Source organism: Parasteatoda tepidariorum, chromosome 3 (genome assembly GCF_043381705.1).
Source record: "Parasteatoda tepidariorum isolate YZ-2023 chromosome 3, CAS_Ptep_4.0, whole genome shotgun sequence".
In the NCBI taxonomy this organism is placed as follows: domain Eukaryota; kingdom Metazoa; phylum Arthropoda; class Arachnida; order Araneae; family Theridiidae; genus Parasteatoda; species Parasteatoda tepidariorum.
Window position 1 is genome coordinate 52,692,100 of NC_092206.1, and position 18,909 is coordinate 52,711,008.

Here is an 18,909-nt window from a genome sequence, read left to right on the forward strand (position 1 = left end):
AAAAATATTATACCATTTTTGTTTGACAATAAAGATACAAGTTTTCCAAGACATGTATCTGTAACCTCAGATATCGAACCAGCACATCGGCCAATAGCTTGTATAGTTGCAGCTACAAATTCCATGTCAGGGCTTGAAACGTAAGACTAAAAAAAAAATTTTAAAAATGAATTATCCAAATTTGAGAGAGTTGAAGTTAAATAAATAAATAAAATAAAAAATACTCAAAAGTGAAAAGCAGACATAGCTAAAATAATGGACAAAACAAATAAAAAATATCTTTGAAAATGCAGATGAGTTTTATTACTTAATGTGCAGAATATATCAGTTACATTTTAGAAACTGTAAATACAATACTATTATGTTATATGTAAGTATCATCAGGGGTCTGTCTAGGTTTTTCTGAAAGGTACCTATTTTGTGAAAATTTAGACATAATTTGTGAAAAGTTAAAAATTATATTAAAATATCAGCACAAAAACATGGTAAAAATATAGATTTAATGTTTCTTAACGGATACAAAAACAAAATTTTAAGGAAAAGTATTTTGTGAAGCTACCGTTTTTCCTAAAGTTGAATTTGTGAAACTACCGTTTTAAATAAAATTGAATTTGTGAAGTTACCGCTAAACGGTAGCAAATTCGGCCTGGACAGACCCCTGATCATACAAAGAAAATGTTCAAATACAAATGTTTAAATACAAATGTTCCATGATGTTTAACTACAAAAATTCAGTTTTTGTTCTTAATATTCTACAGGCTTCCCAGGACCTGGAAAAAAATAAGTGGTAGCTAAGATTTTTCAAAACTATAGAAAAATGCTTTAATTGTGCGAATTACAAAATTATCCCCCAAGGTATTTTTTTGCACCCATATATAAGTTTAAAATAAAAATTTATTACTAGCTTCTAGATTTATCTCACTTTTGAAACCACTTAAAAAAATTTTACAGATCATAATTATAAAATATAATATTAAAATCAACAGCCGATTCTGTTCACCAGTCTGATAACATTTACTTTTTTTCTTATTATTGATAAAAAGAATTACTTTTATTATTGATGAAAAAAATGGCTTTACAGATTTCTAAACTAAGTTAGTTAAGAAATGTGTAAAGCAAATTTCAGCAACACCAAGTTTAATTTCTAAATAATTATTAAATAATTATTGTCTAATTTGAAAAATTATTAAAGCTAATATGTAATGCTAGTTATTACAAGTTTTTCAATTTTGTACCAGTGAAAATTAATTTATAACAAAAAAAGTTTTAATTATTTAAAAATTTTACAATATAAAATGCTTTTAATTATTTAGAACATAAGAAAAAAAATTTTAAACAAATTCCAAAATTTAATAAAGGTTTAAACAAACAGAAATGTAAATCTAAATAAAATAAACACTTATTTTTTACATTACTATCTTTATCAATCATAAAAAAGAAAATATTATACAAATATAAAGTTATATTCCCTAACATAAAGATTTAAAATACATTGTGTTGAATGAATAGCAGTGTCAAGAATTCACTACAGCAAATGATCCACCAGATTTTTTGGAGTTAAGTCTCCTCCTGAATAACATACTCTATTAAGAATTTCGTAGATCTCCTACAAGTGTAAATACTTTAATTTTTAAAAAAAATGCCTTATAGCCATATATGAAGATTTAAAATATGTTGTGTTGAATGATAATTAGTATCAAGATGTTGCTACAGCAAATGATTCAAAATATGCAACTGATCAACAACTCCTTTTTTTTAAAAAAATATGCGATACAGCACATTTTAGGGGAATGCTTTCCTGGTGGAGAGTTTTTTTCTACCTAAATTTAGCAAAGCAACAGTTTGCATCAGAGTAAAATATTTCTTGATGAGGATTTTTTGCTTACCTAAAATCAACAATAGTCACAATTCATATAAAGCTTAACATTGATTAAAAACAAAGTAAAGTATATCACGACAAACCACTTAATACTACTTTTAAACACCTACCCGCGACAGTGACATAAGTAGATGTCAGTATTTTTTTTTTATTACAAGAATAAACCTGACTGTTTTCCTAAAATGAACTAGCTTTCCCGATTTTTGGTATCAAGTTTTTTTTATTTCTTTTTTATTCACATCAACTAGAACAGGGCTGTCCAACATGCTGCCCGCCAACTTCTTATTCAGGCTGATCGGTCTCAGTTTACCCATTAAAATGTAAGCAAATTGTTTTATAATCCTTCTGTTCCATTGTTTTATAATTAATAATTCAACTATTAACTGTCATTGTACAAGAGGTAAGAGGTTATTGTTCAACTTTTTCAAACTTCGGCCAGCCAGGTGATCAGTGATCGGATTTCCGGCCCGTGGGCTCTTTGCAGTTGGACAGTCCTGAACTAGAAAATACATCAATTCAGGTTGTACTTGCTTTTTTTTAAAAAATATATTTTCAGTCACATTTTTGAGAGTAAATGATAACAGGTTATGTTTGACAAATTCTTGATGTGCAATCAATAATATTGATCATTTTTTATACGTTTTTAGAGGCACATTTTAAACTTATTTTACATTGAGTGATTTTTCCAAAAAATATATTATTAATAATAAAACAGATAATGAATTAGTAAATTAATTTTGTCCAAGTGTCTGATTTGTTATTTTATTTTTTATTTCATAGTTCTGTTCTATTCTTTTATATACCAAACATAATTTTAAAATAGGAAATTTAAACAAAGTAATTATACAGCCATATGTTGGTGGTACACTTACAACCATGAAAAAATAAAAAAAAGCATTATTGTACAACATAGCAACTCAAACTATACAAGTATGATTTGACCAAATAATAAGAAAAGGCGAATATAAAAAGAGTGCAGAATTAACTTATAATTCGTCTAATATTTAGAAGAAAAAAAGAACAAAAATCAATTTTACTTAAAGGTTTCAAAATTATTCAATGTTAAGTATAAAAACTAATTATTAAAAGAAAAGTTATTTTAATTATACCTAAGCTCAACTTAAACGTTATTCAATGCAAAAATATTTAATAACACTTATTTTTCATTATTTGATTTTTTTTAACATAATAAAAACTTTTATTTTGTAATAAAATCTATAGCAAACATTGAAGAAAAAATCAAGAGAAAACAAATTATCAGTATAGCAATTAAAATATTTTAAAAGATTAACTTTTATGCTGAAACTGGAGTTTATAATGAACAAACTTACTTGAAACTCTCTTAAAATGAATGATACATTTCCTTCTGTTGCCAAATTTGTTAAAATTTCTAACTGTGGATAAAAAAAATTAATACAAATTAGAAACTTATAAATAATATTAGTTTAAAAAAATTTGAAACTAACCTAACATCCTGCCTATTATTTATAACGAGACATAATATATATCACTTCTACATTATAATAGATATCACTCACCAATTTTCACTAACAAATGGTTAAAAACTTTGAAATTAATCTAATTTCTTGCATATTATTTGTAAAACAAAAAAGATATCACTGATTTTCTGTAACATTTGTAAAACAAAATCATGTTTAATCCAACAAAGCATATGATCTGTAATTAGTTTAATCCTTTCACTTAGTTTGAAACAATAAATATTAAGAAATATATTGCTTCATTTATACAAGAAGAAAATAATAAAGCAATGTCTGTTACAAATATATATTTCCCTAAACAGTTTGGATAGGAAATAAACGTAAAGTGAAGTAATTAACTAAAGTACATTTTGCAGAAGGAAAATTAAATGTAAAATATACAGAAATGCTTCTCTCTCATCATCCACACTCTAGAAACCAAAATAAAATAAAACAAGTAATTCAAACTGTATTACATGTTTCAATAATATTGACCACAGTAATAGCTATTCTACAGTAACCTTCATATAAAACATCATATAATGGAATGTTAAATAAAATATCAGTAATGGAAGAATAACATCTACGAATAAAAAACAGAAGATATGCAAAATAATAATTCATCCGTTAATTATATTTTCTTTACAAGAAATTCATCTTAAAATCAATAACATTCTAGTGAATTTAATTCTTTTAAATTAGAAGCATGACTGAAACCTTATCACTTAAAATGAATGGATTTAAAGCCCCTTTAGGTGGGGAGAAAAAATACCAGAACACTCAAAACTATGCATATAATCTGCATTCTAAAATTTTATCACATTAATATGCATGGTTAATATAGATGAAATTATGGTAATAGATAGTACAATAAGTTAATATTACCTTAAGTAGTTTAATGTGGGTAGGATCAGTTGATCGTGCAAAAAAACTTTTCAAATAAGGTTCAAACATACCCTGAAATTATATTGCAATATTATGCATTTTTTATAGTGGAAAGAATATTCAATAACTGAAATACTTGCATTATTACACTATTAGTACAATTTTGGATCAAAAATATTAATAATAAAACATACTTTATTTAAAAAGTGCTTCAGATACAAGAAATAAAAACAGTTCATATTTATAAATTTATCTGAATTCATCCATATTCTATTAATTGTGCAAATTAAATGGAGAAAAAAAATTATTCATTAAAAAATAAATTTTTCATAATATATCAACGTTCCTAAAATTGAAAACTTACATGATTCTATCTCCAAAAAGTAGCATAAATGAACAAAGATATTACTTGAGTTAATTCAATCATTTTTGGACAATTAAAAATTCAATAAATAAAAAAAGGCATGATTTGAAACAAAATATTTGTAATACTACAACTAAATAATAAATATTAAGAAGATTTCAGGATAATTAAACAAATTGGAAAGATGTACTAACAAAAAAGGTGTTAAAAATTCACAAACCAAAAATTAAAAAGGTAATTTATTTATTTTAGTTTCCTAACATCATAATATTACAGTCTGCAAAAAGAAGTCTGGTTATTTGTCAATCTAACTTAAAGAAAGAAACAAAGTAGATTAATGTTAAAAGTAAAACATTATTACTGACAGACAAAAATATTATATAAGTTTTACACTTTACAAACTAAGCTAAAAGTATTATGCAAACTTTTTATAAAATCAATAACTTTTGAACATTTTTATATATCAGTAACAATTATTGATTAAGAAAAATGAAAAAAATCAGAAGTCATGAGAAGTTATTATAATGAATATATATGATCCCACATCTTTATTACACACTAAAAACCATTAAAAAAAATATCAATGCATATTTAGTCCAATGAATAGCTAAATTCTCAAATTAATATTAAATGACAATTTATACACAAAATTATGATTTATAAAAAATGAAAAACTTCATTTACTCATACCTTAAACTTGGTAGTAAGAGTAGCTATTGTACTTAAAATGATTGACTGAATTTCCCTGGAAAAAAAATAGAAAAAAAATGTGATATTCATAACAATTCTATGCTCATTAAAAAAAGGTTTTTAAAATAATTTAAACAGCTTTATAGCATTTTTAAGTTGACTAACCTTTATTACTTTTAAAAATTAAAACCAAAATTCAATTATTAATAATGCTTTACTAATTAATATTAGTTATCACTTTCTTAAAATAGAAAATAGTTGCAGTTGAATTGGTGACTAGAAAAAGGATATGCTTCAACAATTGTCAATATTATATATTAAATTTTAATCACCAATTTATTTAGTAAATTAATGCTAATATTCTATATTATTTTATTTTAATCAGCAATTCATTAATTTCAACTTGATGTTTCTCTTAAACTCTTGGTAGGGGATAAACAATTTCTTAATTCAGAATATAATAAGTTAAATAGTTACTAATTGGAATTTAGTTAGTAACTATTTATTCACAGGTAGTAAGTATTTTTATAATTAAAAATGCATGGAATTGCCAATTCCCTAACTTGTGAATTACAACACTTATAAATTAAGAAATCAGCCAGTTCTTCCCAAAGTTAGAACAAGATGTTATAGCCACTTGATTCATGCAACTTAACTGCAACTAGAAATTATTTTTCTGAGCGTTAAGTTTTATTAGCACCACTTAACTGAATTGGAATTCAATTAGTAATTATTTGTTTGCACACAGTAACATATATAACAGCGAATCATAGTCTTCAGTGAAATTACACACATGAATAAGTCTTAATAATAATGAGCAATAATCTAATTTGCAATAAATAACTAACTGATTTACTGATCTCCTTTACCATGTTGTTTCATGAAAAAGTAAATATATAAGAAAGAATATTTCACATTAACTTGCTTTTAGAGCAGTAAAAAAAATAATAATAATAATAATTATTATTTTGCAAAATATTGTGTACTATTACGCATAAAACTTTCTTTTTGTTTGTTTTTAACCTGATTATCTTTTTACCCCTAAGCAATATTTTAATCTCGTCAATTTCTTAAACACAAACATCTGAAGAAAAAAAGGCAAGATGAACCTATTTCTAGAAAAAGTTAATAAGACTATTGCTATTAAAAATTATAAATTTTCAAAAACTAAAAAATCTATGAAAATATAAAATAAAAAGTAAATTACTTTGATTTTTGATGATTTTTAATAGATATGTATTAAAATGTTCCTACTATATTTTTTTATTATTTTAAATAAAACCATTTAGTCCTTATTCATTTCTAACTTGGTCTTATCATTTACACTCATTATGACATTGCTCATTGTTTAGATAAACCCAGCTAAAAAATACATTTTTTGACAATATCTTATTTTAAACTTTACACAGCTCATTCATTCAATTACTCATCTGGCTTTACATAAATTAAATGCTTAAATAGTCATTATTTTAATATGTAGGGTGAGTTTAATATGGAAGGTCAGTCTAATATGAAAGATGATTAAGTAAAGCATGTACAAAATTTGAAAATGTTTAAACAATAAGTAGGAATAGATTTAAACATTGCAAAAGCAAAGACATATGTTTCAAATTATCCCTATATAAGCAATGTAATATAACAGACAGCAATTTACAATTCATGTTTTGATTACAGGTATAAAAATCATTATTATAAAAGCAATGTTACATAATAGTCTGCAATTTACAGTTCACATTTTAATTATAAGTAAAATTAAGATTAATTTTTATACTAAAGCATAGTATAAGTTTTCATGGAGGTTAACGGTCATTAAAGTGTTTAAAAATCATTTTAAATATTATTGCTTATTTAATAGTTAACTATTAGATCATGCATGCAGATACAAATCAAATAACTGAATCCCTACCTGTGACTTTTGGCTAATCTTATAAGAGCTTTTGCAACAATATTAACTTCAGAACGAGGAGCTAAATAATAATACAATTGCACAACACCCATGACAACCTATAAAAAAATAGATCAAATAAATTTCTAATAAAATAAAAATTGGCTACTAAACACAAAAAATATTTTAAGGCAATTTAAGATGAAATAATGTTAAAAATAAAATCTAGAAATTATTTAACACATTAGCTGGCTCATTATTGTTCATTTTTTATGTTTCTGTGTGAAGATTTAGTATCACTAAAAAGATTTAAACTTAGTGCATTAATGAGAATAGTATAAATTATTGTTAACAGTAAATAAAGAAAAATAATTTCAAAAATTTAAAACATATTAATCTTTAATTCAATCTTGGGCACAAATTGAGAAAAACTTTTACCTATGCCAAACACACTGATACAGATGAAAATGATTGTTTAGCACAGTTTAGCATTACATTTTGCTTACTCATTAATAAACTGATTTGATAAGAGTTAAAGTGTTAAGTAACTCTTTAATGAATGGTTTATTTTATATTCTTTTTCATAGAAGTATTTAAGTTAACCCACAAACTGAAAAAAGGAGAAGAAATTAGTCTTTTTTTTAAAAAAAAATTGATTTGGAACAGACATTTTTTCAAGTAAATAAAAAAATTAATAATTAAGCAGAAATTCATTCTTATTACTTTCAATATTGATGAAATGAAGATTTATTTTTCAGAAAAGTGAAAGTTACATTATTTTTAATTGCACAGTTGCTTTTAGCATGCTGTAAAACTGTGCACTTTTTTTTCCCTCACTCCAACCATATTTTAATACTTTAATTGCAATTGGAGGAATTTAATTATAATGAAAGTAATAATTTGAATTATCTAAGTTGTTGTCTTAGGCAGATATAGAGCGCAGTTACTGATTCTAAACAACCCTACACTTTTGTTTTAAATTTATAGTCGAATAATATAAGATAGACAGAGTATACTACAAATCATCATAAATAAAATTTTATTTCAACTTCTTTCAGTCGTAGGATTAAATATAATTATTATAACCAAAGCTAAAATTTAAAAAAATAATGAGCTATTTATATGCTTTACTATTTAGTAATTTAAAATCTATATGCATTATTTAAAAAAATAATATTAATAGTTAATGAAAATGGAGTGGATTTTTTTTATACTACATCCATGAATTTGTAAATAAAAATGTATAACTTCTGAAATAACCAACAAAAAATTATAGCAAAAACAAACTAAGTTATGAAATAATTATAGATTTTGATATTTAGTTCTCATTAAAATACAAAATATTGAAAGGCCAAACACAGATATGAAAATTATCTCTCTCTCTATATATATACAAGCTGAATGAAAAAACACATCAATAAATCTGCACTGAGCAACACTACAAAACAATGCACAAAATTTTCAGACTAATACTGACACAAATATTCCAATGTTTTTTATTTATTATTATTTGTTGACTTTCTCAGTTGCTTTACATTATTAAATTAAGTAAAGCAAGTTTTTAGTAGTTCATCAAATCAAAATAAAGGCCAACTGTATTATTCAGCATCATCTGGCAGAATGCCGTTGATCAAGGCATGATGCTTAAAATTTGCCACAGTGTAGCTATTCTCTCCTGTACATATCTATTTATGTAATAAATCTATCAAAAAAAGTACAGTATCGCTGCAGCTGTGATCGGCACCACATTTACTTTAAAATATGATGTAACTATATAAAAGTATATTTGGTATCTATCAAAACTTCACCTATTACCATAATGCTAAAAGTGCTCGTTACCAAACTCAAGCGTTATTGGTATCAATAATAGTATGCAGACAGTATCCCGGCTTTTCACAATGCCCACAGTACCCCATAATGATTTAGTACATTTTCTCCATTAATTTTTCTTTTTAGCTCAGCATCTTTTCATGTGATTCATTTAGTATTTATTATCAAAATTAAGTAAGCATCATTGACATCAATAATAGTTTACTGATTTTTTAAGCTCACTTAAACAAAATGAATTACATTTATCCATCAAAATCAAAAATCAGGCTTCTAAATTTTTTTACTTTTCTACTCATTTAGATTAATTTTGAACTTTTATTTTTCATTCAATTACTGTTGATTTTAAATTGCTTAGTTTTGTAAAACACGATTAAAAAGCTTAACTATAAACAAAATAAAAAACGTGATTTCAGATAAGCTTAAAATGTCTCTTGTATTTAAAATATAATTTTTTAAAAAAAAAATCAAAAATTGGGCTTCATAATTTGTTTATAACTTTACTTATTTAGATCCATTTTTAATCTTGTTTTTTTAGAGCTTACAGTACATCTGCAAGTTGGTATACAGATACACAGTCAGACACAATAAAATTCTAAGTTTTATTTTATGCATAGATTATTTGCTACTCTTCCCGGTGGTTTAACATATTATAAAACACATTTTTAGCAGCTCATCCCACCAAAATAATGACTAAATGCATTCAGTGTCATCTGGAATAATGCTGTTCTTTAAGACTAATCATGGCATTCAAAATTAATCACAGTCAAGATACTTTCTCCTATACTTATCAATCTTTATAATAAATCTATTATAAAAATGCACAGCATTGGTGCAGCTGCAATTGGCACCAAATTTGCTCTAAAATATGCTGTCTCTATATAAGAGTACATTTGGAACCTATTAAAACTGCACCAATTACCTGATGTAGTACTCATTACCAAAATTATGCATTATTGGTGTCAACAATAGTATTGCGAGTTTTTACGGTACTTCATAACAAATTAGTTCCTTTGCTCCATTAATTTTGCTTTTCAGTACAAAACTTTATTTTTTATTTCAATTACCGCCAATTTTAAATTATTGAGTATTATAAAAACCCATTTTAAAAGCATAACAAAAATAAACATGATGGTTTTAAACAATGTTAGAAATATTAATTTGGTAATGTAGTTTGCTTATGCTACCACGATTGTGTTAATCATTCAGATAACCTTTGCATAATCAATAAAATATAATTAAGTATAACAGAAAATGCAAATAACATCTTTCTTGATTAAAGATATAACGCAGCAAACGTAACTGATATCTTTAAAATATTTGAAACACTGAATAGTTTATAGTTTATTTCAAAACACTGGCTTCCGCTAAGCGAATGAAAATTTCTTTTTTTAAATGTCTCTGGATTTAAAATATAATTAAAACATCAAAAATCGCGCTTCTTAATTTGTTTACAATACTTCTCATTTACATTCATTTTGAATCTCCCATTCTTAGAGCTTATGGTATACCAACCATCAATCTGGTTTACACACAGTCAGATAGACATACACAGAAATTCTTTATTATATGTATAGATTATTTGTTGTCCTTCTTGATCAGATTAGTAAAAACATAATTTTAGTAAAAAATACACAAAAGTATGAAATATTAATAAATAAAAAAATTTTATTTTAGGTTTAACAAGAAAAATAAAACTTTTTAGAAGAAATAATTTTTTTTTAAAAAGTGCACACATTACCGCAGAATTTCGACTTTGAAGCAACGGTTTGCAATTTCTCAGAAGCAAACGATGATCAGGATCCATAACATAAGCCTTGGAATCTTTAACATCATCTTCATCTTTGCTATGAGAATTATCTGAATCATAAAAAGGTTTTTCTTTTCCATTCCTATTGTCCTCCTAAAAAGTCACACATTATTAAATAAGGAAAAAATAATTAAAAGGATATTCCGATACAAAAATGTTACATACAAACTTATTTGGATCAGCAAACTGTGTCCGTGCATAGCGTATAAGCATATTGATAATTATTACTTGGCCCCATTCCTCAACATCAACTAAAAGATTGCATAGCTTTCGGTAATTTTTATGTATCAAGTCTATTCTTTCTGGACATACTTCTTCAAAAGCCATCACAGCACTACCCATCACCAGCTGAAGTTTAAAAACAAACATTAAAACATGAAAAGATAACATTCAAGAATTACAAAAAGAACCTGAAACTTTATAAAATAACTTTGAATTAACCAAACATTAGCTTGAGGAATATTTTCAAATTTAGGAAAATGCATGAAGCTATTTTCACAAAAATAAATCATTTAAATATTTATATGCTTGAAGTACTTTTTTTTTTTTTTTTACTGTACCTGTACAATGACATTCCAACAAACTATTAAGCTTAATAATGATTAAATAGAATAAAATAATAATAAAGCTAATAAATTTAATTTTTTTAAGAAGTTTAGAAAGTCGGAAATTCCACTAAATGTTGAAAGAATCTCATAGGCCAAAACAAAAAATATCTTGATCACTTGAAATAAAATTAGTTTGATTTATAATATACATTATAAATACATTATTCTTACTGTTGTTTTATCAGATAATAGTTTTTCTAGAACTTCAATCAGCTGGTCCTTCTCCTCAGGTTCAAGACTGTAAAGAGAAGTGCTTTATGTTTAAGTAACTAAGTTTTAATTAAAATAAACATTCTTATAAAACAAAAAATGTCTAAAAGAAACTTAAATGCACTGTGATTACTTTGTTCATTTTTAAATTACTAATTACATATGAAGTCAATATACTTTTAAAATTTCAGAGCCAAATTATTTTAAATTTAATTTAATAAAAATAAATGTTTTATTCATTATACATTTTAAATACATTTATTAACAATCTGAGTATTTAGAAAGCACATAAATAATATTCTGTTGCATAAGATTAAGGGTATTGCATGTATAGATCGTTTACTTTAACTTGAGATCAAAAAACATCTGTATAGTTTATGCATACAGGGTGGCCAAAATAAAAGTAACCCATTAAACATCATTAAAATTTATTAAGTTAAATATATTATCTTGGATTAGAAAAAGCTCAGACTAATCCTCAGGGGGTTAAAAAAAGATTAAAAATGTCATAAATATTAGAAACCAAATCATCAACTATAAAATGAATCAAATAAATTATTCAATTATAAATATTTGTTTAAATAATTTTTTATAAGATTAAAAACTTTAATTTTTTTATATTCCTAAATCTTTTAAAACTATTAGTATATAGCTATTCTTTATCATCAGTTTTTAGATATCAAAAATGTGTAATAATAATTTACAATAAAAATACACCTGTACACAAAAAAAAAGAGTAAATAAATAAAAAAAGTAATAATTTTACAAAAAGCTTTAATTTATATTTTTGCTAAAAAAAACTTTAAAGCTTAAACTCTGCATTACATAAATTTAAAATTTAATTCTAACTCTATGTTAATATATAATTATAAAATATACAACACATTTTACAAAATACAGAAAGAAAAAGAAATTCCATACTGGTTTGAGACCACAGACAAATTTTGGTTACAATTGTTGCATTATTTCATTGATAGTATAAATTCTGTAATAATGCAATACAATTAAGTATAATTTGAAAATGCGCACTTTCAAATGTAGAATTTAGTTTCCATAATTTAAAAAAGTCAGCTATACTAGCAACTGCCTCAAACACAAATGATAAAAAGGAAACAATATCATTAGATATTGACATACATATATATATTATAAATTTAATGTGCAAAATAAAATTATTCATAAAAATATTTCAATTAAGAAATGTTTTAAAAATAATAAAAATTATCTTACTTGTACAACTTAGGAATAGCATGGGCTGCTGTTTTTCTAACATAAGGGGACATATCATTTACAGCATCTCTAATTGCAAGCATCATGATTGGAACAATAACAGGAACTCTAATGCTTGACAATACCCTCAAAGCACTAGCACGTATCAATTGGTTAGGATCCTTAAAACAAAAAATAATAAGCACAGAAATAAAATTTAAAACTGTACTATGAGTTTCCACATTTAAGTAGCTATCATTCTTAAATTTTTTAATACTTTTCACAACACATTTTTTTAAATGTATATTCATAAAAATAATAGCTAAAGAAGTCTGAGAAGCTAAAGTGATTAAAAGAATTTTTAAATTAAATATTTGCAAAAAATTTTATTTTAAATAATTGCACACATTTGACTTAAAAAACATGCATCTTTTGTATTAAACCAAAAACACAAACAGCATTTATTCTCCTTAAAAACCTAAATAACAAATATTAATAGAATTCTTATTTATAGTCATATAAAGTACAAATATAAGCACATTTTTTTCCTGAAATTCACTCAATAAAACTTATCTTAAAATATAATATTAAAAAACATTTAATGATAACTAAAACTTTACATTAGGTAAAGTATGAATTTAATCAGCAAAAAATTATTTAAACAAAACATACTTTCAAAGCCCTTTGAAATGTACTAATAGATAATAAAGCTAAATCCTGTTGTTCCTCAGCATATCTCACTAAGTAAACATAAACAAGTTTTTTAACCTAAAAATATAATTTTAAAAATTGATTACAAACAAAGTATTATTTAATTTGTGTTTGTTTTCAAGATATAACAGAGGAAGTTCAAAAAATTTATTTACCTCAATATTTTTGGAAACTACATTTTTGACAACAGCAGGAAATAAATCTGAAGCATCTTTTCCTTTGGCTATCATCTATAAATAAATAATAAACAATTTAAATATTTACATAAGATATATCGAGAAACAAGCTTTCTCCACTTTACTAAAAACTTATACAAAAAATATATCCACAAAAAAATTTGATGTTAAAAAAAAGAATGAATTCAAAATTAGTCATTTCAGCAAAAATTAAAATATTTTAAATATTTTTTTAAATAACCACATCGCTAAAAGCAGTGGTTTTTATAATCAGATATTTCAATTAGTATTTATTTATTTAAAAAAAAGGGGTTTTAAAAAGGAATTAGAACTAAACATTTAAACTACAAACTTATTCAGGAGGTGTATGTAAAATATGCACTTGTCTGCTAATTTATACACTAATTGGGAAAAAAGCCAGTACTTACGTATTATCGCAACCAGGTTGGCGCAATTTGTAAGTTTGAGTAAGAAAGTATGAATAGAAAGAAAATGTACATTTATTAATTACAGATAACTTTTAATACAGTTTTTTATATTATTTTGTTTTAAAATTATTTAAAACAAAATTATCATTAATTAATTATTATTAAAATTATCAAATTATTATTAAAACAAAATTACTTATTATTATTTTGTTTCTTTACGAAAAACCACGTATAACACGTAGGGTTGCCGTAAGTAAGGTCGCCAAATTTGGCGATTTATGCGAATTTTGGCCCGGTTGCGTTAATACGTACCGTATATTCCGGCGTATAACGCGCACTTTTAAAACAAAAAGTAACATTGGAATTTTCGGATGCGCGGTATACGCCGAATATAAAAAATTATAGATTAAAAAAATTTTAATATAGAAAAATACTTTTATTTTAAAGATATGACATACCTTTACCTATATACTTTATTGATTTTCGTTATTACGTAAATAGTTCATTATGTTCGTCTTCCGTTATTTCTTCAGGCACGTCATCACAATCTGTTTCGTCTTCATCATCTGTGTTACCCTCATCCATAAATAAACAGTCATCTTCTGATCCGTCCAGATTATTTGAAATGCTGCATTTTTTTAATGATTTTCTAACCATCTCAGGCTTAATTTCATCCCATACTTTTAATATCCATTCGCACGCTGTTTCCAAACTTGCATGACGCATATGTCCTCCTTTCGTAAAGGTTTTCTTACCCTCCAACATCCAAGTGTTCCACTGTTTTTTTTAAATTGGCTTCAAATGGTTTGCTTAAGCAGACGTCCAATGGCTGAATTAATGGTGTCAATCCGCCCGGAATAACTGCCATATCGGTGCTACATACTTTCAAAAATTTTTTTGAAAATCTGTAAGGTGGGACCAAAACATGTCCCACACTAAAAGGTTTTCTGGTTTTCTATAGATACTAGACGAGATATTGCACATGTACAATCCAAATTTTAATGCGCGTTATACGAAGAGTATATCTTAAAATTTAAAAAAAGTTATTGGAAATTACGGGTGCGTGTTATACGCCGGGGCGCGTTATGCGCCGGAATATACGGTAAGTATCAAAAAGCCTGTAAAAATAATTTGGTAAGTCCCGTAATTAACAGAAAAGCCAGAGTTGGTAGATCTGTTTTTAATACAAAATTCAAAAAACACCAAAGTCTTAAAAAAGCAGATTTAAAAATAAACCCAAAACTTTACTTGTACAGATCTGATTTCTTTAAAACTGCAAGTAGAAAGACATCTAATCATATAAAATTATTTAATAAGCTACAAAATGTTGGTTGCAACAAACATTTAACAATTCCGTTTTTTTTTTTTTTTAAATAATTTAAGCTTTTTTATTTAGCATTTTGCTCTTCATTATTATTTTCTCAAACTAAGAAGTGCATTAGTTAAGGACTTAATTTTATCTCAACTGCATAAAAGAAATTAACAATTACGATTTATAAAATAGCATTTTATTTTCATTCTAAATAAAAATAAAATAAATTCTTTAATAATTTTAGCATCCATTAGTAAAATATAGTTAGAAATGAGAAGAAGTCTATTACAATATTGAAAATTTAAGATGAGAAATAAAATAACCAGTACTTCAATTGCACACCTAATAAATAATAAAAACATATTTGTGATCAAAGAAAGTAAAAATTCTACTAAAAAGTAAGTAACACAATAAAAAGAATGAAAATAGCAACTCACACCAATAATTCGTTTCATTGCTTCTAATTTCAAAACATCTTTATTACCATCCAACATATTTTTGAGATCTTCATGCCTAAAGTTTACAAGAAATGTAAAATGAAAATTTGAATGCATTGCAAAATTAACAATATTAAAAAAGAAGCAATATTGCTCACTTTCTAAATTCCGAAGAAAAGATCCCAGTGGACGATATCTCATTATTTGAAAATTCATGATCTGGCGACGTAGGCCCATGATCACCTCCATGTGCTGCACTTGCCATGTTACTAGGCAGCAGCATCAATCAACCTTCTGTTTCAGCAATGAAAAAATTTACAGAGGAAATATTCAACCTAATTATAATGATTCAATAATTAAACATCTTCACAAAAAGTTTAGAATTACATTAAATTATTAAATTTCCAACTTAAAATAATTAAAATTGAAAATTATAAGAAAGTTAATTACAAGTACAGTTCACGAAAAACCTATATGAAAATTAGAATGATATCTTAAGTTCATTGGTAGAATTATGCTACAAATTAGAAAATATAATTAATTTGAAATACCAGAAGTTGAACGGATCTAAACATCCTCCAAAATAAGCATCCTATTTTAAAAAATGTTTCATTATACTTAATTATTCAGGGAGCATAATCAAATGTTTCAACAAAAAATAAGAACCATCTTTCATGCAATTTTTAAGCATTCAAAAAATATTTTTAAAGAAATTAAAAATCATAATTAGGATATGTGCACTAATAAAAATTTTTCTTCTAATTGTTTAAAGTTCTACACAAGTACACACACATACACACATATATATATATACATATATATTGAAAACATAAAATTAACAAAATAAAAATATATTTTCAAAGACTTTCTTGATTATATAAGCCACTTTCATGACAATTAATGCACAATTTTAAATATATTCAATACTGAGTCATTCATTTAATTTTTAAAATTAATATTTAATTTATTTAATTATGAAAAAAATAATTTTAATTCAAAATTATGAGTAGTTGAACTATAATTTAAAAAAGTTATTGAAGTGTATTTTTTAGATTTAAGTAAAAGTCATTTACTAAAGCATACTATTTAACAAAAATATTAACAAGATTAATATTATCAATCATACTGAATTTATAAGGATATGTAAATAATTAATCAAACAAAGAAAATCTTAATAAATTCATATTACTTGTGTAAGTCAATAACCCCCATTAAATGTTTATTAAAATTAACTATGTCCAGTATTTGTTTAATAAAATGATTAAAAAAAATTATAATAATTTTGAAATGTAAATACAATGCATATTGGAATTAAACATTTTTGTCTGAAGTAGGTTAATTATTATATGGTTCCTACATTCATAATATTTAACAAATATGAAAATATTTAATTTTATATCATAAAAATTAGTTAGCTTTAAAAATTGAGACAAGGTTTATTTGAGATACTCCTTTTTCTAAATTTAAAATTCAACTCTAAAAGAAATCATTAATAACATCGTCTGTAGCGCACTTTGACAGCAATGTGAGGTTATATCATCACAAAGAACTCTGTGAATAAAAGCCTCTCACAAATATTTTGAACACATTTTATTCTACTTATTTGTTTTATGAATTTTTTTTTTCTTCATGTTTCCTTATCTGACTTCTTCGGCATTTTGGGGCAGATGTTTGCACTGTCACTGAGAAAGGTTTTAATGGTCACTCCTAAAAGTTTTCTTCAACACAAAGTCTGTGGAAATAATTATGCGCCTCAAAAAAGAAGTCGTCAATAGAGGTGGTCGCTACATAGGGTGGTCTTTTCAATGAATTTAACTTGAACCTTAAAATAACGTCAAAATTAATTTTTCTACCTAAATCAGTATTTTTTATTCGATTACAATAATTTTCAGCAGATGCGTCACACAAACAATTAGAATTGGGTTCAAAAAATATAAGTCTTTAACAAACTACTGTAAAATTCAGATTAAACCCAGTTAAATAATTCTATAGGAAAAAATTTATTATAAAAAATTTTTAAAATTTGCATTTGATACAGACTTTTGATGTTTGGCTAATTTACTGGAAAATACTTTGAAATTCTAAGAGCGGAACCTGAATATGGTACACATCTATAAATAGAACAGTGTGAGAATGTCATTGGTTTGCCAGTGATTAAGATAATGATGTTACACCAAGTATGAAATTTACAAAATAAAAAAAAATTTATTTCGTTATTGGAGAAAAAAATTTGGCAAAGTATAGTTAGTCCTCAAGACCAACAAAAATTTGAGAGATTTATTAATTTGATTTTAGGAGGGAAAAAAATCCTGAAATCTTGCAAAATCAGCAGAAAGTGCAAGAACCACCAAATTAAGCTTGGTGTTTGCAATTTCAAACTCGCAACATATAAAATAATTGGCGCTTTCATACACTACGCACCTATGGTATGCTGAAATGAGTTGCAGTTGAATGAATTGTGAAAATGTTGAATGGAACAATGTGCAAAGTCATAGAAAACAGTCATGGAAAACAGAAAAATCTTATTTCAGAAAAGGGAAAATTAATTATTAACGAAATAAAATTAATTAACGAAAAAGTACTTTTCAGGGCTTTTTAGAACTAACCCAGTGTTTTCATCATAGAAAAAAATTGGGTGAGAATTTCTCACACTTTCTCAAAAACAGAGAGATTTCAAAAAGTTAAATGAGATTTCTAAAAACTAAAAAAACACAAAAACTCGTGAAAAAAAATCACTTCTTTAATTATAAAACATTTTTAACGTCTACTATTTTTTAAAGCGTTAAATATTTTTGGTGCATCATCATAGAAGATTTTGCTTCCTATTTGTCCATCTTACATAAGTGCATAAAAAATTTTAACATCTTACATGAAGAAACCTTACCTACAGTAAATACGTGGTTGCAGAGAAATGTGTTCTGAAAGGGGTTCCGTGGTTGTGTTCTGTTGTTCGAAAAGGTTCTGAACCATACTGGTAAATACGGAAGCTAGACAATGGGG

The 18,909-nt window shown here is 25.2% G+C and overlaps 1 protein-coding gene across 4 annotated transcripts in view; it reads right to left on the minus strand.

Moving 5' to 3' along the window:
- The window catches only part of LOC107439071 (adaptor related protein complex 3 subunit ruby), a 38,454-nt gene that overhangs the window by 16,793 nt on the left and 2,752 nt on the right, over positions 1–18,909 (minus strand). For all 4 annotated transcript variants that reach the window (XM_043046111.2, XM_071178639.1, XM_071178641.1 and 1 more), the window contains 13 exons: positions 16,068–16,244; positions 15,910–15,985; positions 13,712–13,786; positions 13,518–13,613; positions 12,867–13,027; positions 11,598–11,664; positions 10,984–11,166; positions 10,750–10,911; positions 7,203–7,300; positions 5,297–5,351; positions 4,243–4,314; positions 3,211–3,273; positions 14–146 (listed from right to left, as the gene is read on the minus strand). In XM_043046111.2, the coding sequence (XP_042902045.1) occupies positions 14–146; positions 3,211–3,273; positions 4,243–4,314; positions 5,297–5,351; positions 7,203–7,300; positions 10,750–10,911; positions 10,984–11,166; positions 11,598–11,664; positions 12,867–13,027; positions 13,518–13,613; positions 13,712–13,786; positions 15,910–15,985; positions 16,068–16,192 (1,366 nt within the window). In that variant the 5' untranslated portion in view covers positions 16,193–16,244. The remainder of the gene's footprint in view (positions 1–13; positions 147–3,210; positions 3,274–4,242; positions 4,315–5,296; positions 5,352–7,202; positions 7,301–10,749; positions 10,912–10,983; positions 11,167–11,597; positions 11,665–12,866; positions 13,028–13,517; positions 13,614–13,711; positions 13,787–15,909; positions 15,986–16,067; positions 16,245–18,909) is intronic.